The sequence below is a fragment of the Sciurus vulgaris genome (genome assembly GCF_902686455.1).
Source record: "Sciurus vulgaris genome assembly, chromosome: 5".
In the NCBI taxonomy this organism is placed as follows: domain Eukaryota; kingdom Metazoa; phylum Chordata; class Mammalia; order Rodentia; family Sciuridae; genus Sciurus; species Sciurus vulgaris.
Genome location: NC_136465.1, coordinates 80266225 through 80292610, shown reverse-complemented (window position 1 = coordinate 80292610; position 26386 = coordinate 80266225). Strand labels below are relative to the sequence as shown.

At 36.0% G+C, this 26386-nt stretch overlaps 1 protein-coding gene across 1 annotated transcript in view; it reads right to left on the bottom strand.

Moving 5' to 3' along the window:
• Nucleotides 1–19724, bottom strand: part of LOC306662251 (ovostatin-like) — a 66543-nt gene extending 46819 nt beyond the window's left edge. Inside the window, exons 1-9 of the mRNA XM_079141779.1 lie at nucleotides 19497–19724; nucleotides 18700–18883; nucleotides 17938–18094; nucleotides 9308–9360; nucleotides 5143–5163; nucleotides 4282–4451; nucleotides 2983–2993; nucleotides 2791–2875; nucleotides 1962–2076 (exon numbers count right to left, since the gene is read on the bottom strand). Coding sequence (XP_078997905.1) covers nucleotides 1962–2076; nucleotides 2791–2875; nucleotides 2983–2993; nucleotides 4282–4451; nucleotides 5143–5163; nucleotides 9308–9360; nucleotides 17938–18094; nucleotides 18700–18883; nucleotides 19497–19564 — 864 coding nt within the window. The 5' untranslated portion in view covers nucleotides 19565–19724. The remainder of the gene's footprint in view (nucleotides 1–1961; nucleotides 2077–2790; nucleotides 2876–2982; nucleotides 2994–4281; nucleotides 4452–5142; nucleotides 5164–9307; nucleotides 9361–17937; nucleotides 18095–18699; nucleotides 18884–19496) is intronic.
• Between the last annotated feature and the right edge of the window lie 6662 nt (nucleotides 19725–26386).

Sequence of the window (26386 nt, the reverse complement as noted above, 5' to 3'; positions counted from 1 at the left end):
TTTGAGTCAAACACTAGAATTTTAATATTGGTTTGATCACTTATCACTTGGTACAAAATGAGATGTTAATAACGATGTTACAGACGTATTGCACAAGATAGTATTTGTAAAGTGGTTAGCATAGTGCCTGGTACTTAGTTAACATTTAGTAAATGGTAGTGTTATTATTATTACATTCTTTGAATTTGTCTCAGTATCTATTTAGTCAAGCTAGAATGCCTCATTTTTTAAAATGTCATAATTAGGAAACAGTTAAACAGAAGGAATTGGCAACTACTTTAAAGATATTTAGGATGGAGATGAAATGTGTTCATAGATTAATAGATTATTAGGGGACAATTGAGTTGTTGTTCTACCCTTCATCTTGAAATGATGAAACTGTCCTTGAGTAGCAGGTTAAAATCCTATGCCACTTTATGCTCAGCATATGTGAGTCCATGGGTTTAACCCCCAGCACCACCAAAACAACAGAAATCATACCAAACCAAAATCATATGCTACTTCACAGTGTCCCTAAAACTATATGAAGACCTTGAAACATTTACACAATCTTAAGGGTCCCTGTAAATTTCACTAGAGTTAAAGGTTAGCAATCAGGTAAATTCAGGCTACACTCCTGCTTTATATATGGAAATGAATATTTTAAATTTAAAAATCTCTCAAATCTCATGAAGGGCATCTATATAACACAATCTTCTTTGTAATTAATTCTGGGATCTATCCACCCCATGTTCTTGGCTTACTTTTGTCCATTCTTCCTGAGTGTGCATCTTCTGAAGATAATGACTACTTCATAAAATGCAAGCCCCATGAGGATGGGACCAGGTCTCTGTGGTTCAACACTGAAGCTTTGAAACACAATAATGTTTATATATTAAACAACCTCAGTATTTACATGTTGAATGAATAAATGGAGAAAAGTCTGTAGACCCTGAAGTGCCTGAGGATACAGCAATGCTACTAATGCAAATGTGTGACCTCATGCAATATACTTAAACCTCTCCCTCCTTAAATCCACTCATCTACAGATGAGTGATAGTAACATTACAACATATAAGGTTGTTTTAAGATTTAAATGCTTATGAACTACTTAGTCCTAGCATTTGACACATAGTAAGCATCCATAATATGTTGGCTGTTATAATTATTACTCTTACTGTCTATTGTCCAAATGCAACTTTTAAATTTAAGAGCCAGGGAATTTATAATTATTTTTAATCAAAAATTCTTCTCTAGGAATAATAGAAGTATATGATATGTGTGTATGTGTGCATGTGCATGTGTGTGGGTGTGTTACTGTTTGTGATACAGAGATGGTAAGTAGCAGTTGTATATTAACATGTGAAACTCTGGCATAATTATAATTGAAGTCCTTGTTACATCCTAGTCTTTTTGTGTAGATTTTCTGGTGCTGGTTCTCAAACATTACTTGAATCTTTTCAGAAAATTCCTCCCCTTAAAAGTTTGAAAAAGTCAACTCCTCTTGTTAGTAACTAAGAATTCCACCTGATACATGTCTCACCTGGAAATCCTGTAAACACCCAACTCCAGTGAGAAAAGATTGAGAAAAAAATAATCGGTCATCTAAATAATCTTGAAAACACATGAACATCTTCATACCTCCCTTACTATATCTAGAAAGTATGAAGTGAAAGGTATATCAAATGTGGCACATTGTTAGAGTGTAGATTTTGATATGGAACCAAATTCATTTTTAGTGAAGAATAGGAATTTACTCCAGAGCTTTCCAATAATACAATCTGTGTTTTGTCATCTAATAGAACATGAGAAGTTAGCAAGAAAAAAAAAAAATAGAAAATTTAAAAATGGAAATAGGAATATAGAATAGAAGTATAATTTTTAAATATAAAGAGGGAAATAAGAAGAAAGGAAGGAAAATGAATGTTGAGGTCATAAGGTTAATGCAAACTTATTTATGATTTTGCAGATACACCTCTTACCTGAAGAGTAAAATTTTTACAGAGTGAATTGAGAGGTCCACAAGAACCATAAAAAGTAGATGCCCTGCACACACTAAGGTGAACTTTCCCCTCCACAGGTTTGCCATAGGTGTATCTAATAGAAGAATATAACAACAACACAATCATCAAAGTCAATGACATTATTAGTTAGCCTAGGCTTTTTTTAAACTTACTTTTTAGTGTCTAAAACTACTACTGCCACAACATTTAAATAGTGAATTATCTTAAATTTTATTTTCTGGAGGAAATCTAAGCAATGATTTTGACTAAAATGAACTGATCACTTTGGGCCAAAATATGTTTTAATTAAAAATGGTCAAAACAGACAACATATAGACCTCATTAAAGTAAATCACTAAAATACAGTATAAACAAAGAAAAATAATACTAAGGGAAAGAAATACGATGATCATTGATTGTTTCATTTCTTAGGATAGCATTTTGCTTTACATGAAATGTGGTTAGTGCAACTGAGGGATTGAATGTTTAATTTTATTTAACTAATTGGAATATAACTAGCCACATATGACCACTCAATGGATACTGCTTTGGATGGTATAAACACTGTGTTATGATATAAGACAGTAATCAGTAGTCAAACTGTTAACCTGAAATGTGTCATAACACATATTCAAATAATTACTGATATAATTATATTTTACATTATTTGATATGAAATCAGCAATGTAATTTTGCACTGTCCTTTGCCTTTGCCTTCCATCACTTTTTATTTGCTTCTTTTTAGCTACCTTTGCTCTATTCTCTATCCATGAGTACATCATACAAATTGTGTACAATTTATACTTACAAAGCACAGATATTAATTTTGAATTCAGAGTCCACAACTAAAATATTTTCTGGTGCATCCACAGTCATTTGAAATTTGGGTAACACTGTTGATAAAAAGGAAAAAGATAACTTACTAATATGAAGGTATTCATATTAAGCAATCTTCCCCTTTTATAATTCATTGTTGGGGGCTGTGCCATGTTGGCGGCGCCAGGATGGCGCCTAATCACAACCGGCAGTGAGGAGGTTAATTGACATAAGCACACTCAGGTGATTTTCTCGACCACGCACACAATGTATGCACATGTGTTCTCGAGCACTACAGAGCGTCTGGCCTAATCTTTGTGTTAGAGGTGTGGCCCTGCTCTCCGCCTCCTGGAGGTGATATAAGCGTAGGCGGAACGAGACAGATGCAGCAGCCATTAGCAGAAAAGCAATAGAAGAAGACACACGGGCGGCAGCAGCCAGAGGGAAAAACACGCCACAGTAGCCATTAGCAAAAAAGCAGCCAGAAGAAAGAACACAGCAGTGAGTAGGGGCAGCGGCGGAAGGCAGATCACGGAACGGAGAACTGAGACGCATCACTAGGGCACCTTAGGTAGACCTACCCTTAGTTCACGGGATGCAGGACTTTAAGGTGTAGCAAGTCTCTTCCTCTAAGCTCTAAGCAAAGCCTGTCCTTCTCTCAAGGTCTCTCTTAAGCAAAGTCTCTTTCTCTCTGATAAGCAAAGTCTCTCTCTCCTCTCAAAGCAAGTAAGCCTCATTTCCTCTATCCTCTATGAACAAACAAGCAAGAAAACAGTGCACTAAAGAGAAAGATAGAAGTAGCTCAGTTTCCACTCCACCACCCATAAGACCCGCAAGTTGTTGCTGCAGGCGGTGACAAATATCCACGGATTTTGGAACCAGCGACAATTCATGGGCCTTTGCCAATATTTGCTGTTAATAAAAAGTATTAGGAAGATGCAGAAGGACATAAGAGCTGGATTTGAAATTGAATAGGAAAATTCAGGTGTGAATTTCAAATCCATAACTTCTGAGATACTGATCTTGGGTAAGTGTGCCTCAATCTCTTTATCTGTAAAATGGGAATAATGATATCATAATGGAATTTTACAAGGATTTACTAAAATTCTGTGAAAAGTACCCCTCCTTCCATAGCTAATTTTAATTCCTTTTCTTTTGTAAAAAGTGCTTCAAAGCCTAAATATGACATAAAAAGAAAGTAAACATACCAGAAACCATCACATAAACTCAGTTTTAGACACCACAAAAGAAAAATAGAAAAGATATCCTAGATCAACAGAAAATTGTGTGAAGATTACGATCTGATAACTAGGGGATAAAAATCAGAAAAAGTAGAGAATTCTGAAATAATACTGGGAGATAAGGAAAGTGGCAGAGATGCACAATTACTGACATGTTTTTAAAGAACCAGGCCCTTGAAAAAAATGAATAGCTTTGCATTTTTCCTCATTAATAGATAATATCTTCATAACCTCATGTTTACCATATTCTTCCACAGAGAAGGAGTGGTATGTTTTTTTTTTCAGAACCCATCTCCACAGTGATGTGATACCATCCAAGGGTGGATTCCGGGATTAACTGGAAGGAGAGCTGTAGGATGCCTCTCTCAGACTTTTCATTAACCCACTGTTGTATGTGGTTACCATGTGGATCCTGAGGAGGAAGAAAGCATATTGTGTTCCATGTTAGATCTTTCATTCATCATAACATTTCAACAAGTAACTTCTTAGTTGTTAAAATTCTAATCTGCTGATTCAAAACACAAATTTTAAATGAGTCACCATAGAGAAGTGATTGTTTTCTTGCATGGATTCACATCTCTACATATTATAGCATTTAGTATATTTTTATGTTAGTATTTATTTATTTTTGCAGTACTGGGGATTCAATTATTATATCTTTAGAATTATTATTTTGTTATATCTGTTTTCTGCATCACACTTTCATTTCTTATGGGTGAGCCATATTTTGACCCCAGTGCACTTTTCTTTTATCTTTTTTCTTTTTAGCGGTACTGGGGATTGAAACCAGGGCCTTGTGCTTGCAAGGCAAGCACTCTAACAACTGAGCTATCTACCCAGCCCTCCAGTGCACTTTTATATACATTCAATAAGTGTAAAATAAAATTATACTGGCCTATGTCAGTATTAAAGAGTAGATGTGAATTTAAATCAAAGGGAAGAAAAAACTTTATTGTCTTGAGGATGGGATGGCTACACAAAATAAATAATTTCTTAGCAATTTAGATAATTTTCCCATAAACTGCCTTCTAATTTTGAGATTTGAGGAGGTGCTCTAAAATTGAGGGGGAAAATAAACCCTCTTAAACTTGCAGTTATCTTACCTCAAGGGTGATTACTGGATACTGAAATAAAAATAAAATAATGTTAATATATGAACTCAAGATTGTTTTTTAATCAATGAGTACATAGGGTAATTATAAATCTATTATTGAACAAAGTTACCTAGGCAGATAATGTAGGAAAACTCAAACATTTATTTCTGACTGAAAGTCTAAATATCTGTTGCTTACATAGCTCTCCCACATCATTTTCAAGAATTTTTCATTGACTCCTTTCTTTCATAAACATACACCTTGCAGTTTCAGTAAGCAAACCTACCCTTAGGTTTCTCCAACATACTAAAAAACTTCTCTGAGCTTGCTATTAACTCTTAATGGACAAATTCCATGACCAGTCTTCAGTAGAGGAGTGACAATATTTTACACTGCTGGCTGACCTCTGAAATACTTTGATGGTTTAAGTTCTATATCATTTATCTTAGATTTTTAATTTTTCTGTATAAGTAGAGTAAAGCATCTTAGGCATTTGCTCTAAATCTTGCCGAGTCTCTTCTCCCTTGCCTTCCTGTACCTGTTTGCCCCGCCTCGCAGTTCTCACAGTGCACAGCCTCTGCACCCTCTGGACCCACAGAGTCAACCGTTTGCTTTTCATCTCTCAGTGCAATTTCTCAGGACCCTAAAACCTACAAGCCCATAGTTGAGAATCCATGGGGCAGATGTGAACAGGCTGAGGGGACTGTTGAAACTGCTATTTAAGCTTCTGCGCCTGCTCCTCAAGACTAAGTGCCACTCCCCACAAACTGTAGAATATGATAAAACTCATAAAACATGATAACTCATAAAAATACATGTTTTATCATGTACAAGCAGAATCCATAATCTTTGGAATTCAATATAGCAGCAGAATTGGGGCTCTATTTGTATTATATATTCATTATGGGAGTTTTTTGATGAAATGTCAAGATGGTATTAAAGATAACTACTACTATGTTATTAACTCAAACAGTAAGGGAGACAGATCTTCTCATGGAATTCCCTCACAGGAGAGAAATAAACAACTATTATCCATATTACCATAGGGTGAGGTTGTGGATCAAATTCTAATAATAAGTGTCAAAGTTAGAGTACTGTCCCTTTTTGTTATCTATTTGTGATGCTTCCAATGCAGATGACTTCCATTGTGTTCAATACATTAAAATTTTGTATTAGTATGTTTAGTTTTTATTAAGGATGGACTACTTCAAAAAACTAGTATGCAAAAATCAAGTAAAAGTATAATACCATTGCTCTAAGCTTCTTGTTTTGTCCAAAAGCAAGGATTAAAAAATGGGGCTGAATCTGCTATAGTAAAAAATGACTCTGCACAACCAGCTCTGGACCAAAATCACCTTCATGTCACCTTCTGAATGAAGGGAAGGAAGACTGGGCAGAAGAAATTAGGTGTATGCTCTATATCTTCATCCATCTGATAAAGAGTCATATTACTACTATGTTTTGATTATTATCAAAATTACTATGAATTCTTGTTCTCATAGAAGGAGCCATATATTGAGTCATTTATTTAAGTGGAATATGATACTGAAACAGTGGCTGATTTTAAAAACATTGGTCTGGAAATATACATAAATATAATCTCCATCACCATTTTTGGAAATGCTACGTAATTTTGATCTCTGTACAAAAGTGAATGCCATTTGCTATGTCATAGAAACTTTTCCCAGAAAGGTTTCATATAAATGATATTCTTTTCTGTGACCAATATTTGAAGAAGAGTTAATTGATTTGATTTGCTTCACGTAAATGCAATAATTATTAAATCTGGGAATAAGATAATCATATTTGGCTTTATTGACAATATGAACAATTGATATGGGTGGAGGAGCCTAACAAGGGAATTATGATAGCTTTGCAGTCCCTCAGGTTTTCAGGGGGCCCTGCACTTTCCCATGATCCTTCTAGTCAAGGCTAGGTAACTTTGATTAAATGATTGCAGTAGGAATGTTTGCTGCTTTGTTTAAAGAGAAGAGAAGCATTCTTAAAAAAAAATGATATTCAACCTTGAACCAAGGAGAATAAGAAAAAAATGGTATCTCTTAGATGTGATTTATGATTTAAATTACTAAAAGGAATTCTGGCATTTAAATTAAGTATATGTGTTCTCAAAGTTAAAAAATAAGAAGGAATTCAACAAGATTAATGTGGCTTTAGGAGATAGGAAAAGGTTGTGGATTAGAAGAGATGATGCCTTGACTATTTAAGGAGGAGGGTGATTTGCGGGGAGAAAAATGCAGTCAACCTACAGAGAAACCATCCACATAGCTTCTATAAGCTTAACAGAGTTTGATGTGACTGCTCAGTTGATAGGTCAACATGCGACACCACAAAAGAATGGCTAGTTCTCATGAGCCCCTTTCTATATATGGAAAAACCACGTCAGGTATCCCACTGAAGAAACTTCAATCTCTGCTTAGGCAGATATTCACTGTCTTGATCATTTCCATTATTGTCCCCCTTGTTCTCAGATTGCCTTGAGTCAGGTTGGAGACTCCAGCTGAATCACCATCTGAGATTATCTACACCATTTTCGTACTATTCATTTAGTCCCCTGACTGCAGGTAAGCATCTGTGAAATAACTCCTCCGTATTTCTAAGTGGAATGGAGTCACTTTCCCTAGTGAATAACTACACTGCCCCCTCTTACTACCCTGGTATACCTATAAAGAATAATTTCTCAAGAAATAGGAAGAAGTCTGGGAACACATCCCTAATCAGTGTCTTGCTCTATCCTACCCACAAACTACACCTTTATACTAACTGAAATTCAGGTGCCTTTATAACACGGCACTAAGTGTCCTGTGCAGGTTCCCCTCCCCCCATGACTTCTTTACCATTAGGTGTTTCAGCAAAGATGGACTGCTACATTACTATTTCCTAACTCATCTTGATTCATCACCCATGTGCCTTCACTAAAATTTTCCCTCTATTTATATCGTCCTACTCCTAATTTAACCATTGGGTCATCTATTTTCTAAGGAGTGTCTTATCCTCACCTCTCCCTGACATCTGTAGTAGATGTGGCTGATGTTCACCCTCAGATCACTTTTTCTGGTTCTTTGTACCCAGCCCCAATTTCCCTGTGCTCTGCTCCTACCAGTATTTATCTGTGAACTTCTTGAGAGCCCTGCCATTGTGCCTCTTGGCAAGTTCCTGGGAGGTTATTTCTACCTAGGGAGCTTCCTCTAACCAACAATTGTCTGATGCTGACATATGAAAATACTCCTAATAATGGAATAAACTGAAGCGTAACATATGTTCTGAAGCTTCCTGTTGGTCAGGCTGATGACTTAGCCTAAAACCAGTTGTGCACAGGCTTGGCTTCTTCCTTTACCCTGTCCTGCTTCCCCCAACTCTCACACTGGCTTCTCTTGTACCACTTCCTTAATAATGTATTTGCTCATTTTTCTCTGACTCAGGATCTGATTTTGGGGAAGTGGCTTAATTTAATACCTCTGTTGATCATTTCAAATATGAAGCAACCCTAATGCTTTCATTCATACATTATAAGTTCTTTAATGCAGGTATTATATAATGTTATTCATCCTGTATAATATTTTCTCATTCACTCAATACAGAATTTTCCCACTATATAATTTAAAACCTATGATCTGCCATATCCTATTCTTCCAGATGCCAATGACTCAGTGATGCATTTTGCTTTTATGTTTTTAATGCCACTTTCCTTATGGTCATTTTTGTTCTTTCCCAACTACCTCAGTTCTAATGTAATCATTTGGGAGGAAGGTAGGATCAACATCTTCACTATCTTTGGATCACAGTGTACCTAGCACAGTGCTTTATAGTGGTGGGAGTTCAGTAAATTACAGGCTTGTATTTGTAATTGGAAAATATATTTAATTTTGTTAACCAAAGAGAAAGAGAGAGACAGAGGGAGGGAGGGAAAAGGGAAGGAGGGATAGAGAAAGGGAAGAAGAGAAAGAAGAGAAAAAAGGAAGAAGGAGGAGGAAAAGAAGGAGGAGGAGGAAGGAGAAGAAGGATTTTAATTCTAAGTGAGGAACACCATGGGTCATAGACTAATGGAACATAGAGCCAACAATTTAAGACTGACCTCTTCTTTTTCACAGATTAATTTTATAATGTGAGAAACAGAACTAAGTGTGTACGTAACCTATTTCCAACTATAACTTACCGTTTCCTCAACAGGCTTCAAATGATCATCCAGAGACACAACTCGAATCATCACTGAAGAAAGAAATAAAACAGTATTTATCATTAGAGTCATAATGGCTTTCCTCCTAAATGGATTAACCTACGTGAATCAGAGAGCATGAGATTATTGCAAACTGTAAAGAGTAGTAACACATATCCAAAGTGATACATATCAAGTGCAGGGGTTATTGTCATGAGCCTGTTAAAGCAGACTCAGCAAAGAGTTCAGTAAAATGACTTTGTCATTCTTTTACATCCATCTGCACTTTCTCTTCCTATGTGTCATCATAAAATGTGCTTAGGGTTGCTTAATTACTTCCTTAAAGAAAGAAAGAGGAGGAAGGTGAGATAAGTTAACTCTTTCTTACCTGCACAATTCATCCCAGAAATTCTGTGTGGACTTAATTCGAGTACACTTTTATTCTGTCTATGGCTCATTAACTAATCCCCTTCTTCCATCATCCGCAGTGTAAGCAACTACAGGCCCCTCTGCTCTCCCAGTCTTCCCTAGCTATGTCCTATCCATTCTCAGCCTGATGGCCCTTGTCAAATCCATGTTACCACGCTGTCAATAAAATTCATTCTGTTTTAAGGAGTTTCCTTTTGTCCCTATTTTTCTCACAGGATGCCTTTTCCATTTCTTTTCTGCACTGAGGTTACCTTTTGCCCTCTAGGTCTCTCTAATGGGAACTGTTCATCTTCCACATGGCTTAAAAATGGAAATAAGCAAATTCCTGGAGTCATACCTCCAATGAAACAATTTCCTTGCACTTTAATTAAAGAGAAAGTGTTACTTTATATTTTGCTTTTTTAAAATTTTTATTTTTTAAATTTTTACAAAATGCATTTTGATTCATTATACACAAATGGGGTACAACTTTTCATTTCTCTTGTTGTACATGATATGGAGTCACACCATTTGTGTAATCATACATGTACATAGGATACTATTTGTCTCATTCCACCATCTTCACTTCCCCTTTCCTCTCCCTTCCCCTAATTTCCCTCTACACAATCCTCCATTCTTCCCTTACTCCCACCCCAATTATGTATCAGCAACCACTTATCAGAGAAAACATTCAGTCTTTGGTTTTCTGAGATTGGAGAAAGTGTTACTTTAGATGCCATTAGTTTTTAAAAAATCCTATGCAAGTAGTTATTGTCTCTTTAATCATATAAAAAATTTCACTGAGCTAATGGTATTTCTTTCCACCAGCTAAAGATGTCCTAGATAGTTTGAAATGCTCCATGGGGTAGGGTCCTTAAGTTGTCCTTTTAAGGAAAATGAAGATCTGTGTTGAAATTTGTGTTATCAGGCCAATGCTATTGCACTTTGGAGAAAAGGGCCCTCATTCATAGGGTCAGATGTCATCACCTGTATACATATCCTTACAGGCCCTTTAAATGTTTTTTCAGACTGAGTTAGAATTCAGCTTTGTTAATCTCATTCTTCCAGACTATTAACCTTCTTCTCATTTCAATTTACTTATGCATACACTTTTTAAAATCTTCATGGAGAACGTATTTTGTAATTTTATTCACGTGTGTGTCCATGGATTGGTGTCAAGCACTGAAAATAAAGAAAAGCATGCCTCTGTATATCACAAGTCTGCCGTAGACTGGCAGGAAAATCCCAATCTTAAGTCTGATGGTTTTAAATGTGATTTCCTGTGGATGGCTACCCAAAGTCACCACCCTTTCTTTTAACCTATGGATTTGTAAACCATGCTTCCTACTTGCCTACTTATCTGTCCGGTTGTTTAAAATTCACTTTGTATTTAGTGTGTCTAAAAATGAACTGCATTTCCTCATTCAAGCTTACTCTTGCCCTACTCTTTCACATTTTATAAAAGGATGTTTTTACAACTGCAGGTATTCAGGTCAAAAATCCTGGATTTCTTCTAATGTTACCTCCCTATATACCTGGAAAATACTGTGCTAACCATGTCTCTTACCCTGAATGACTCTCCCCACCCATGCTGTACCTGTGGTTCACTTCATTGAAAGTCTTTACTTAATTACCTTAAAACAGTATTTTCCTCTAGCCCCAGTCCTTCTGCCCACTTTGTTAGCACTATCATTTAGACACTGATTTCTCTATTACTCTGTTATTTTCTTTATTCAATACACAATGGTCTTTATTTGGTCTTTTGCAAGAAACACTAACTGGATCTCTGCCATTGGTGTTACCCTCATGATTTAATCCTTCTGTAGTTATAAAAGCGACCTTCTGCAGACTAAATCTGATCTTTTCTCTGATGAAAACCTCCCATTGCAAAATAAGTGTGTCTTAATAACTTATTGAACTAGTAACATTTACACTCTGGAAAGCCCCAGCATCCCCTCCCTGCAGCCTCCTATCTAGCCACTCCCCATGGTGCCACCTAACCTGAAGCCATGTAGCAGGTCCCTCTGTCTTATTTCATCATGAGCACTATCTTTAGTTCTGTCATTTCTGTCTATAATAACTTTAGCCCTTTTCTTATCAAAAAAGAAGAGTGATTTTCTTATTTAGCTTATTTATTCTTACATGCTAGAATCATGCGTGACTTATTTTTTCTTCGTTAAGCAATATTTTCTTTAATGCTGTTTTTAATACTAGAGTATATATCTATGGGGGAAACTGCCCATCCCACACCTCTCTTGTCTGAACATCCAAGAGGGTGAATCCCTAACAGTTCTACCACTCTGTGTGAACTTATAATGTGGCCTGAATACCTGGATGGATACCTGATCCAAACTGAGCAGTTGTATAATTTGACATTGTTCACTTATACCTCTAGAAAATTCATTGCCAAAAGAGCACCAAACTGTCGTTCTTCTTCATGGGATGACAGTAGTTGTCAGTGCAAACATACTAAATGCACAAGTTTCTTTTCTGGTCAACAGGAATGCTACGACATTTTCTAGGCTAGTGGATAAATTAAAATAATCTCTTCTTAAGTCTTAAGAGTTTTGCTTTAGGATCTTAATTCATCTTTCAGATTTTTGGTGAACCCCCTCCTGACATGGCTCCCTCTCCACCCTCCATGTAGCCAGTCCACTAATCCCCACTGAGAAGTGGCAGTGGAGCAGTGTAGTGCCAGAGTGGTGGCCTGGGTAAGCTGGAACATGGGCAGCGAGCACTGACCATGGCAATGTAGATCCCAACTTGCTGGCCAAGCCTGAGATGGGGCAAGTCAGGGCACACCTGATCTGTTACCCCATAGCAGCCTCACCTGACTGAGCTGATGCCCCATTGCAGAAGCCCACTTCATCCCTGCCCCCAGCATTCACAATCTGCTGACATCAACCTCCTGGGAAGCTGGGACTGCAGGCGGAGAGTGGGAAATGGAAATGGGGCCCACCATTAAGAACTGTAGCACATTTCTGTGTTGCAGAGGCCTGCAGCTTATGCAGACCCCACCTGCCAGCAGAAGTGGAAACTCTTTAGTTTCATTTCCTCCTCTATTCAAATGCCTGATGTCTTTAAAGTTTTACCTGTGAGTATATACTTTTAAGAGAAAAACTAAAATATTCAGCCTAATGTTTAATAATAAAAACCTCTTTATGTCCAAAATGTTTTGTTTTTGCAGGGTAAATATTTTAAACAAATTCAATAAAACTCTTACTACGAAATTCAGAGAACAAAAAGCAGGTGGTAACTATTATTTGGGAGGGATTTGCAACCTGAAATTATACTAGGTGGAACCTGCTCTAAATTTCTAAGGATTACTCTGTTGTCATTGTCTGTAAGATAGAAGACAAGTTAAGTGGCCATCCTATTCTTATTTCTGTTCTCTGAATTAGAATTTCTTTTCTTTGATCTGAGGCAAGTTTGGGCAGAAGTAATTACAATCTTCATGAAAAGCCAGTCAAACAAGTATCTAATTTTCAGTCAGCCAGATAATTCTGGTCAAAGATTTCATTCATAGTAAGGTAAGATACTTTCATGTAAGATAAAATTCAAATTTGAAAATTGAGAAACACAAAGTTAAAAAAATGCATGTAGCTAATTTATGGGTCCTTTCTTAAGAAATCTCTTAAGAGATTTAAATGGCTAGATTTATTATGACTTAGTCATCAATAACTTCCTGTAAAATTTTTAGTTTGCACTGATGTCATATCATCTGTAATTTCTTAGAAGGAGAAGGAAAGATAAGCATATATGCATCAAAATGAAGATGGTGGTCATATAGGAAGCTATGAAAAACCATATGTGCATTGAGGTTTAAGCATAAGGTCATAGTTAATACGACAATGTGCTTTATATGAAAGAACTGCTATAATGTGTAAACTATGAATAGTTGCAGCATTGTATCTTAGACATTAATGACTTTTTTTTGAAAACTGAGTATTCTTCAATTGTCAATACTCAATCTTCATTTTATGCCTTATAGAAAAACCATCTCTGCACATTAGGTCCTTTACTAGAAAGTGGATGGGATAACAAAAACAAATTCATTTTGATTAAGCTTTTACATTTCTGTGCTGTTTGAAGTAGTGACTTCCTTACCAACCTCTGCCTTCTGCAGTTCTTCTTAGCAAGAATCTGGGAACCTTCCTTGGGCATTTGCTTGTGTCTACTACATACAGTCCTCCTCCTCATGAGCACCTCTCAACACCACAGGTAAATTTATAGTGTCTGTTCAAAAACTGTTGGTGCTGTACAAATTTTAGCACTGATCAATGCCTTCGTTTTCTTACCTGGTGTATCTGTTTCCCTCTGGTACCCAAGTGTAGCTGTGAAATCCCACGTTTGTGACTGCTCTGCAGTGAGGGAGTGATGGCAAAGGGCAGGGAAAGGGGAGTGGAAGGGCGTGGGAGGGAAATACACACACGCCCCAGTTCCCACAGTGTCCATATTTTTCCCCTCCCTCAGTTTGGATTTTCCAAAGTCACAGCGTGTTGATGCCTAAGCAGCCTGTGATTAAAAAAAATCCCCAACTTACTCATACCCAACTCAAAGGTCCAGTGTCAACTAGCAGGTTAATACTAAAACAATTTTTATGTCTCCTGAGCAGAAAAAAAAAAAAAATCCCGCCTTTGAAATTTATTTTTAAAATACAGATTTTAAAACTTCCTTTGCTCTCAGGTCAAAATGGACTTTTAACATACTTCTTAAGTAATTAATTTTAGTCACTGAAACTTGGGAACCACTGTAGCACCTCAGATCTTTGTGATATTATATGAAAACAACTAGACAAAAATAGTTATACAAATATGTGTTTAAAGAGCCTCCATCACTTTAGAAAACATATTCACGTTCATACATGATAATTGTAGCTAATAGTATGAGAAAGATATTTAGGGAAGAACAAGAACTGTAATAACAAAACCAGCATGATATTGGCATCAAAGTAGACATGAAGACCAATGGAATAGAACAAGAGGCACGGAGACAAACCCACATAGATACAGCCATCTGATACTTGACAAAAATGTATGTTTGGAGAAAAACAGTAGTCTTTTAAACAATTGATATTGGGAAAACTGGATATCCATATATAGAAGATAAAGAAATAAAAGTAAGAATCAATAAGTGGGATGCCATCAAATTTAAAAGCTTCAGCACAGCAAAGGAAGTGATTAAGAGAGTAAAGAGAGAGCCTACAGAATGGAAAAACTTCTTAGCCAATCACTTCTCTGACAGGGGATTAATTAAACAGAATATATAAAGAACTCAAAAAACTCAATGCCAAAAAACCCCAAATAACTAAATTATTAAATGGACCAAAGAACTAAATAGAAATTTCTCAAAAGTAGAAACACAAATGGTAAAGAAATACATGAAAAAAATATTCAACATCTTTAGCAATCAGGGAAATACAAAGGAAAACTCCACCACTATTTCATCTCACCTCAGTGAGAATGGTAATTATTGAGAACATTGACAGCAATAAATTCTGACCAGGATACAGGGAAAAAGGTGCACCCATACATTGTTGGTGGAACTGCAAATTAGTACAACCACTCTAGAAAGCAGTGTGGAGAACTACCATATGACCCAGCTCTCCCACTCCCTGGTATTTATCCAAAATAACTAAAACCAGTATACTATAGTGATACAACCACTTCAATGTTTATAGAAACACAATTTACAACAGCCAAATTATGGAATCATTCCAGATGTCTGCCAATAGATGAATATATATGTGACGGGTTGACATATCTGACTCCATGGAAATGTTATAGGCCGAGCTATATGGGCAATGACTAAACAGACTCCATTTTACCTTGAGACTCCATGTTATGTAGGAAATACTTCTCCCATGGGATCGTCCTGCCTCTGTACCCATCAACAGTTGCTTAGCATGACTTGTTTGGCAATACAAAATGACAAAATGGCAATTCTTATATAAAGAAAAATTGTTCTCTTTTTGATTCCTAGTTTCCTAAACAATGTGCCATGTTAATGGTGATGTCAACAGTGATTATTTAGATGTTAGTGTAATTTCAAATCATAGCGAGACACTTATGATTGATGTACTGATTTATGGTATAAAAACCCCTGCAACCCTATGGTTAGAGCTGTTCTCCCAGTAGCCATTTTTGGGGCATTGTGTGAGACAGTCAGCCAGCCAGCTTAATAAAGACTCTCAAATTTGGACTTCTCATTGGTGATCAGTCTGTTCTTAAGTTGTGCCCCATAACATATATACTACATTTTCTTGATATATATAGAGTAGTATATATACTCCCATGTAGTATATATACACAAGGGAGTTTTAGTCAGCCATAAAGATGAGTGAAATAATGGCATTGCTGGTAAATGGGTGAAAATGGAGAGCAAGATACCAAGTAAAATAAGCCAGACTCAGAAAACCAAGGGTCAAAATTTTCTTTCATATGTGGAATCTAGAGCAAAAAAAGGGAATGAAGACAGATGAGGGTAGATCAAATATCATAAATATGTAGGGAAGATCAGTGGAGTAGATCATTAAGAGAATGAGAAGGAAGGAGGGAAGACAGTAAAAGGGGAGGAATATCCAATGAATTTAACAAAATCATGTCAAATTTCAAAAGGAATTTCACCATTATGTGTATGTAGAAAGTACCAGTCAAAAATAAAGAAAGAAGTGAAAGAAAAGTGAGGAAAGCAGAAGAGGGAGAATAGGGGAGGGAAAAGGGGAGGTAAAGAGGGGAGACTGGGGATTGAAATCAAATTCCTTGCATGTATGATTTTGTGAAAATAAACCCAACTACTATGTATATCTATAATGCTCTAATAAAAATAAATCCAGTTAAAATGAAATGTATTTTTAAACTGATACATGAGATGAGTTTAATAGCATGTTTCATTAAACTTTAAATATATGAGTGCATGTGTATCTCAAAAATAAATGTCATATATATTACAGATATGTAAATATTTAAATCTCTATTATTCAACATGATCATACTTGCAAGTTGAATGAAAAAATGATCATGTCACATATCAAAAGATGTAACATTTTTTATTTTGTTCATTCTTTTTTCAAAAGAAGCCTGTTTGAAGAGCAGAAGTATAGAAGCACCTGGGTTCATTTTTTTTCTCACACCTTTCCCCTATGTTCATGTCCACTTTTCCTGGCCAAGCACATTGTGCAACTCATCACTACTATCACACTTACTAATGGTTTCAAAAACCTGAGTACCATAACAATATGTAGATATTCCTCAGAATAATCCCTGTACTGTTTCATATGGTGTAATCCCCAAAGCTGTAGTGATGCCTCACTGACATTGCTCAACAGCATGAAAATGCCACTTCAGCTCACAATCGGGGCTTTTCTTAAACTGTCATTCACTTTGCTTCTTCTTCCTTCCATCTATTTTCTCTACTCCAAATAAGTCTATATATTTCACATTTTAAGGTATGGCTTTTGAATTAATTCTGTGTTTTCTTGTGTTCCACTTAGCTCGTCAGACATGTCTTCCAGTTTATGATTGTGAGCTGTGTTCCTGATCTCTCTCTAAAACCAGGAGATGAGAGGAGGCTTTTCAGTTTAATTCAACATCATACTGGACAATTCTTTAGCTACTAGGAGAATCTCTCTCTTTCTCCGTGTGTGTGTGTGTGTGTGTGTGTGTGTGTGTGTGTGTGTATGCATATATTTTTGATACTAAGAACTGAACACAGGGCTTCGGCACTCTATCACTGAGCTGTACCCCTGGCCCATTTTTTAATAGGTGAGGGGGTCTTGCTAGTCGTCCAGACTTGCCTTAACTTGTGATCCTCCAGCCTTAGTTTCCCAAGTAACTGAAATTACAGTTGTGTACCAGTGTGTCCTGCTTTTAATACGTTCTTGAGACACTTTGTTGCTGTTGTTTTAGAAATGTTGAGACATTTCTAAAACAACTAAATTTGTATAAACTGAAATGTCATGGTTCCCAAACATATAAATTACTAGAAAAATATAGATATTATTAGAATATTAAGGAACTCTTTAATAATAGTTTCTGAGGCTCCTTACCCAGACATACTTAAATTAAGTTTCTAATATTTAGGTAATATAATCTATTTTATATTTTAAGCACTCTCTAATAGATTTTAATGCAATACATTTTCTGAGCTTGTATTGTGTACTATCATTTTAAATATTCTATAAATAATATTAGTTGAGGGTAATAGAATATAGGTACACACACCTTTCTGTCCAGGCATGTAGATGGATTTATCTGTCTGCACAAAGACCACATTTTCCCTGGGTCTGATTGCCACAGACCTCCTCTCTTCCAGATGGATAGTGGCTCCTTTAGCAGAGAATGTGATGAAAGCCACTGGGTCCAATCTGGCCTGAGGAACCTAGGGAGCAAACAAATACACACTTCATGAGATTGGTGTTTTGTCAAAAGATCTCTATGACTAGGTATATGTTGTTTCAGTGAATTTAAATCCATAACTTGTTGTCTCTATTTATTGAATAACCCACCTTGTTTATTTTTCTTTCTTTTGCCACTTTGTTATCTCGCCATTTTAATAAATTCTTCTTCATCTTTCTTTCTTTGATGGTACTGAGGATTGAATCCAGGTCCTTGCACATGTTAGGCAAGTACTCTGCCACTTAGCTACATCTCTGGCCTTAAAACATTTCTCTCTCTCTCTCTCTCTCTCTCTCTCTCTCTCTCTCTCTCTCTCTCTCTCTCTCCCTCTCCCTCTCCCTGCTTCTCTGGGTTTTCTTCCTTTCAATACATTTCTTTTAAAAATCAAATAGTTAGAACTTTCTCCTTGACACCATTTATAATTGTACTTACATCATCTCAAACTAAGGAGTACATTGTTTTTAGAAACATTAAAATAAATTTATATACACAGCAAATAATCTTTGTTTTAAAGAAGGTCAGTTTTGCGGGTGGCTTTCATGGCCCTGCAGTATTTGTTTTCTATAGTGAGTAGAATGAAATGTTTACCTCAAAGCTGATGCATCTGAAGACATTTTCTCCTGTAACATACTCTTCCAATATTTTGGTCTGGACCTCACCATAGTTGAGGGAGACAGTCAAAACAACAGACTCAGTCACATTAAAAAGCTGGACACAAGCTTTATCCAAAGAGCTTTCTTGTAGAACAGAAGGGACCAGCAGGACATACTGCCTACAAAATTTAAGCAAAAACACTAAATTTGAAATTGTCAAAGAAATGATTTGCTACTTAGCAATTATTTATTTAGCTGAAGGATTGGAGTTTAAGAAAAATGTATCATTTCTCAGTGTTAGAAACATACCAGAATGCTACATCAGAAGGCTTCAAATGCATGAAAGAGAAAGATGCTGGCCTGTGAACTGAATTTTGTAAATTCAACAAAACAATATCACTTCCAAAGAAGCAATTAATTTGTCATTAGTTCTACAAAAATCAGCAACATCTGTGTCCTCATGCAATGATTTTGCTCCTAAACTGATAGGCACATTCCATTTCATTTTTGCCTAGTGTTTATCTAGCAATTTTTTCCCCCAAGCAGTTGTTTGACACCTCTTCGCCAGTATAAATAGTTATAATTTAATCAGCAGATATGCTAACAGTGATAATGGTATCATTCAAATTCAGAATTCATTGTGAAAATTAAAATATGTTTATTACACTGTGAAAATGTTTAAAATCTAATGTTTAAAATCTAATCACTGACATAAAATATAATGTTTTAATTTTAATGCCAAGCTCTATTTGTCTTCCACATGAAATAACAAAACTCTATGCAATCACTTACACTTTTGGAGGCTGAGAAAGAGACAGATGAAAGAGAAGAACACCCAGAAGTATTCTCATCCACTTCATGATCCAAAAAGACAAAGAAGTCAATAGACTGTGCTCACTGGATCCTCATCTGGGTGAATGTACTGGAAGCTCAGACATTCTAACTGGTCAATAAAGCCAAGTGTGGAGTTATATATCCATGCAAAACTTCTGGGACCATTTCCTGAATCATTCCTAAAGAATAACACATGTGATCCAACTGGATACGGTTTTGAAACTTTAGTCACCTCCCTGTAATCAGTCATGCCTATTATGTTATTAGGGTGTCATTCGAGTATCATCATCTTATGAAAACTATTCCCAGACTTAGTATATAATGAGTGAGTCTTTCTAGCACAAAATAAATTTCATTCCAATAAATTCAATCATTAAAAATAAATTGATATCTTGCTAAACCATTGTTTAGTGGTTGAGAACTAAATCTGTGTTGAAAATAACAGTATTGATTTCTGGTTGGCAATAGTTCCATACAGTTAATAGATGGGAATAATTTAAAAATAATAGAAAAAGGCTTAAGGAAGTTCAGATTGTGAAAAAAAAGTTTCAAACATGATCATGTGTTTTTACTTACCAATTGTTAATGTTGTGTTTTCCATATAATATATTTTACATGCCAAATATATACTTGAAATTCTAAATCAAGAGGAAATAATTAATTCTAGGCTTCAAGTTTTTAATAGAATGATTATAAGAAAATACAGAAATCAATAAAATTTATTGTTATAAAAATTATCTTCTCTTGCTCTAAATGGTTTATAAATGTAGCAAAATACCTAATAAAATGGCACATATTAATTTACTTAGCAAGAGAAGTTGCCATACTAAATATATATTTAGATTGTTATATTGACACAACCATAGAAAGTCACCTTTCACTTAAAGCAAGCTGGTGCCCATTAATGCACCTTGGAAAGAATGGAATAAAATGTTTTGCGTTTAGTTCTTTTTGTACCTCCAGGTTCAGCCTCCTTTACTTTGCTAAGGTTGCATCCCTTTTTATTTCTTATAAGCAGAGTCCAAGAGAGTAGGAACAATTTGCCTCAGAAGCTGGAGAGGAGATAAGGACATCACTTTCACTTCCACAGTCAGGCAAACTTGTTAAGATGAATCTGAGTTAGGTAAGCCTCACAGGGCCTAGGCGTGCACATCCAAGTGTAGTAGCAAGAAAGTTGACTGAAATGTCATTTTAAAAAAAAAAATTCAATTTTAGCTTTTCCCTTTACAAGTTTATCACCAAGTGTTTTGTGTCCTTTAGAGTTTTGACTAAAAAAGAAGTTCTTGAAAGGATAATCTCACAATTGCTGTGATTTCACCAAATATCACCAAGTGGCCTCTAATTAGGCTCTAATATTGCCCTTTTTAATAAACAGGAAATCCATTTTATACTAAAACTAAAACAACTCCTTTTTTTTTTTTTTTTTTTTTTTTTGCCTAAAAGGCAAATTAATTATGCAATTTGTTCTTTAAAAACTCTCTAGTGTTCCACACACGCTTACTGGATAAATCCCAAACTCCAGCAAATTTCTTCTTACTAAGGATCCTTACCCACAGACACTTTTTGTTTTCTTCCATGAAAACACCAGCAGTTTCTTAAGTCTGCCATGTTTTTTCATCTCTTCTCGAACATCTGTATCTAGTATCTCCCTCTCTCTTGCTATTTCTGACTTCCTTCTTTATCAGAAATACATTTCTTTTTCATTCTTCATGTCTCGGTTCAAATTTTATGACTCACAAGTTGAAATTGGTTGTTGCTCCTTTAAGATCAGGTGTGAATAGAGATCAGTTACGAATCTCTATTACAGGATGTCATTTTACACCATAATTGTTTGCTTTAATGTCACATGTGCCACTTGGCTGTTAGAATCTCAAAGTCACGGTCTGTGCGTTTGATTCCTTGCTGGCTTTCCAATAGTTGGAATGCTAATGAGCCAACCCATTTATTGGGATGCTGTCTTTCTATACAAGGAGAACACATTGACTTTTGAAGCAAAAAGGCAGATACACCTTTCTGGGTAATAATGTCTTCTGCTAGGTTCCTACTGCTCTGCATTCTAGACAATGCAAATGGAATAACGCCAATCATGATATGATCTTTAGGTCAACTTGAGGTATTAGTTTGTATTTACTCCTTAACTGTATTTATCCCTAACTCTTTCTAGAAAGATAGCTTACTATTTTGTTCTTCCTCTACAAGGTTTTGACCAAGTTGGAAGAAAACTGGCTCCACTCACTTGAATAAGACTGTGGACTTTATGCCTTTAATTGACTACATTTTTATATGTCAGATGGTGAAAAGTCTCATACTGGCGATCATTTATGATATTATTTATGAAAAGCAGTACCAAAACCTACTATTCTTTCTGATTGTCCATTACTGAATCCTTGGGGTTTCTTTGCCCCTCGCCAGAAGACTCACTACAAAGTGTAAATCTAAAATGGTCACTTAATATTTGAAAAAATGCAAACATCTGCTTACATATAGAATATCCTTGCTAAATAAAATGCACAACTGAAATCATAGCAGTAGTGAGGGACATCTGGAGGTCCAATGCCTTCCAAAACCTTATTAGTGCATTATAATTCGGAAGTCCAAGTCTAACATCAATAAAAGAAAATTTCACATAAAAATATCAAAAACACAAATTAATTTAAATGTTGAAATTATTGAGTAGGAGGGAAACTTGCAGAACATTTCTCTTTTATAAGGTGAATGAAATTTGTGTTTACACACATACATATAATTTGATTTGGTAAGGGCAATTATAATTATTAAATACATGAATGACAATTCTCTGGAAAGTAAATTTATGTCACTATTGAGCTTACTGCATTGGCCCATATGTAAATGCTCTAGATGTCCAAATAACACCTAAAATTTGGTGTAGCTGGGGCTCACATCTAGAAATATGGTTTCTCTTGCCATAAAAGTGCAATGCTTATGAAATGATTCACTTTATATTATTTATCCTTACCTCTTTTTATAGCTGAATTTTATCTTACTGAGAATAGGATTCTTATTTTTGAGATGTCTCCCCAGATCTCCAAAGTAACTGCACATTAGATGTTATCTATACAGATAGATACATAGATACATACCTCCATAATAGAACATCTGAATTTTGTAAAAGTAATATAATTGTTTAAAAGCGAAACAGTAAGAAATACAGAAAGATATATGCACATATGCACAGAGATATAAACAAGGATTTTTGGATCACATTAATGAACAGCAATGTTATTTGCATAGAGGATGCACAGCAATTGTTTCTGGTTTTCAGTTCACTGCCCTAGGAATTCCCCTTCTACGTAAGAAAAGATGTTACTATTTAAAAGAAAAGAAAGACATCATTAATAAATTTAAGGGTGTGTAGAGAGTGGAGAAAATGACAGTGGTGTTGTCTGTCAGGAAATTTGGTCATACTATTTACCGGATATAGGAAAACCCCTTTTTCCATTCACCTACATCCCAATATCCATTCCCTCATCCTGTAAAGCAGAGATCTACTTCATTACAACTGTAAAAGAAATTTGTTTGGAAAAGTCCTCCTTAGAATTACTATAAGAGTTCCAAATAAAATCTGAATCAATGTTCCTAAATTTAAGATTATTTTTTTCCCCAAAAAGCAGCATTTTTTTTAAATGAAATGAAAACTTGAGTTTAGTAATCATGAATTAAAATATAAACAAGATTATGAGGAGTTATTTTATGAATAAATTGCAATCATTTTATTTTGGTAATATATACTGTGGGTTTTTATTTATAGTGACTTTTTATGTTTAAAATAAGAGAAAAATTTATATCCAGATACCTTTATCTAAAGTGAAAAATGATTGAAGACTATATAGGTAATATATTCCTAAAAAGTAAATAGACATGTATTCTCATGAAAAGTAAAAAGAGTAAGAACAAATTATTCTTTCATTCCTATTGAAAGCATATTCTTTACTTCAAAATCAATTTTGAAATATAAACTCCTTTCCTACATCCTCTCATGTTTCCTGATTCACTTTCTTTATAGTGTGATAGTATTCTCAAGAGGACTATTAAGAAAGTCACAACTTCAGGAAAGAATTCTAACCATTTTGCACCTTTTGCTGGCATCAGTTTGCATAACATTCAGTGTTTCTTCTTAGATAGATGTTGAAAGGCTTAGGGGAAATTTGCCAGGAACTTAACCATGAGTCAGTTAACAAATGAGAACTTGTCCTTTCCCTGCAGAACCTGTTCTTGACAAGAACTTTGTCTAGATGCTCAGTGGACAGGTATTTCATGCTGTAGAAGGTAAGAAATGCTCACCTGTCTTCTCCCTGAAAGACTCTTTTTGTGTGGAGATCCACAGGTGAATGGGCTCATGGTAGGGCTGTGTCAGGGTAGCAAGCTTGTAGTATTGTCCTCTGGATTACGAGTACTGAACATAATAGAGTGTCTGTAATCTTGTTTCATTTAGCATTAACTTGTCATGGCAGGTCATAAGCATTTCCAGGAACTTACTGCCTTTGGAAGCAGATGAGTCTTAGAGGCAGAATGTGGTTGGGAAATGAATGCCTCATGCTAGGAATTGTTTAGAGTAGATGCAGGCCTTTTTCATAAGAATAGTTATGCTTTTGTTGAGGCTGTAAGGACTACAATTACACTGACTTAAATATTCATATGTGACCATCTCTTTGGTATGCAATATTGTCCTTCCTTTCCTTACAAGGCGGTTATAGAGAGGGGAACAGTCCTTGAAGCCTCACAGTCCCTGAAGTCTCACAGTTTGGATCCTGGTTCTACCACTTACTAGATGGGTGAACTTGGATGAATTATTAAATTCCCTGTGATCCTTTTTACTTATAATTGGGAATAATAATGGTTAAGTCATAATCTTATAATAAGAATCAGATAAACCAAAATACTTAAAGTGATTAGCACGGTGACTGACATATAGCAAACATTTGGATACATTCCTACAAAGACTAAATATCACATCATCACACTCTCCCAAGTTCCTACCCATACAGAGCATTACTGTGAAAAATGGCACAAATTTGAAGCATGGTGGTGCTGGGATTGGTTTAGCAGCTCACTCGTGCCATTAAAGAATTTGTACATTTTTTCTGCTCTACTTCCTTGGTGTTTCAATATTATTGCCTTTTTGGCCACAGTTTGAATTGTGACGAACTAAAGATCGTTTCTACCCAGTAATATCCCAACCTGGAAGGAAGTAATCAGCAGTGGAAGAATGTCCTACTCCTGCATTTTTTTCTTCTTCTCCCTTTTCTCCTCACTTTCAACCAAGGAGTGAAATGTTTGCAGATGCCACACCAGGAAATACTCCTGTTGGCCATGCCTGGCTTATATCCCTCATTACCAGACCAAGGTGGGCTCTGCTGTAGTGTGCCCTTAGATATTGCCCTTTATGACAGAGGCATTCAGGACTCCTGCTGTTGGGAATGTCAGGGACTCTTGGCTCTCAGATGAATTCAGCTCTGAGAATTTCCCTTATCCTCAGAGAGACATTTCACTCAAGGCTCCTCCTTCTCCCTAGATACTACTACATGGGTAGTGTTTCCTGAAAGACACACTCAGAGATGGTCCAAAAAGGGCTTCTGAAACTTTATCATGTTTATACACCATCTGAAGATCTCAACATATTGGTTTTGGTTCAGTATGTGTGGGTAGGACCTGACGCCTTGCATTTCTAACTGGCTCACAGCAATGCCAATGCTGCTACTCTTCTGATCACATTTGGAGTGGCAAGGCTCTGAAGTGGCAGTTTTCAACCAGTTCAACATGAGAAATGTCTGGAGAGCTTTTAATAACCTTGATCCCCAAACTACACTCTTAGATCAGAAATTTTTAGTTGTTTTCCTCAGCCTAGCAGTACCAGCAATACCTGAGAATCTGCTAGAAATACAAATTCTTATGTGCATCCAGACCGAGTCAGACTCCTGGGAGACAACCTCAGCAATCTCATCACTTGGGTGATTCGGGTGAACACTAAAGTTCAAGAACCACTACCTCATTCTCATTAGTGTAAGTGAGACCCAAGAATTTACATTTTTATTTTAAAAAGAGAGCAAACACCCTGGGCTCCTATGAAGTTCAAGGAAATTCCTTCCAAGAAAAATGTGATTCTTCTAGTACACTTGTGTGAAAGATCTAAGCAGAACGAATGCATGTCATCCTTGAAAAAGGACAATAAAACACCATGTCCTTGAAACTCCTCTTTCTAGTCCAAAGATCTTAGCCAAATTAAAGGAACAATAAAAGTGGGCTCAGACCAGAGTATCCAAATAATTAGTATCTTGGACAAGGACACTAACTCTTTCTCACGTATGTAGCAACTGGGGAAAACTAGTGTTATCAGCAGGAATTACTTTCTTGCATGCACACCAGGACTGCTGCTCCTTGGAATGTCAGTCATACAAAGAACAAAGCAAAGTAGGCAAACTAACAATGTTCTGTTTTTGCAGTCTAACTTATAAAACCCTTCCTGTGTGATAATTAGTGCAGAGTTGGTGGCACTATGGAAAGAATGTGTCACTTTTCCATCTGACTGCCACTGGACAAGGTACCATGAAGGACAGAGGTGCTCTCTGTCCAGCCTGGCACCACTGGAATTTCCCTGAAAGTAATTTCCAATAAACCTTGTATCTTGCACACTATCTTCAGGTATTTTCTTTGGCCTTTTGGCAACCTATTCCACTTCCCTAGCAGAATCAGGCCATGGTCTCAACAGAATCTGATTACTTTGGTATATGACATTTTTTATGGGACCAAAATCAAACTGTTTGTAAATTTGTTTTCTGCCCACATAAGCAAATGATCAATTTGCAGTTCTCATTATACTTTATTAGGTA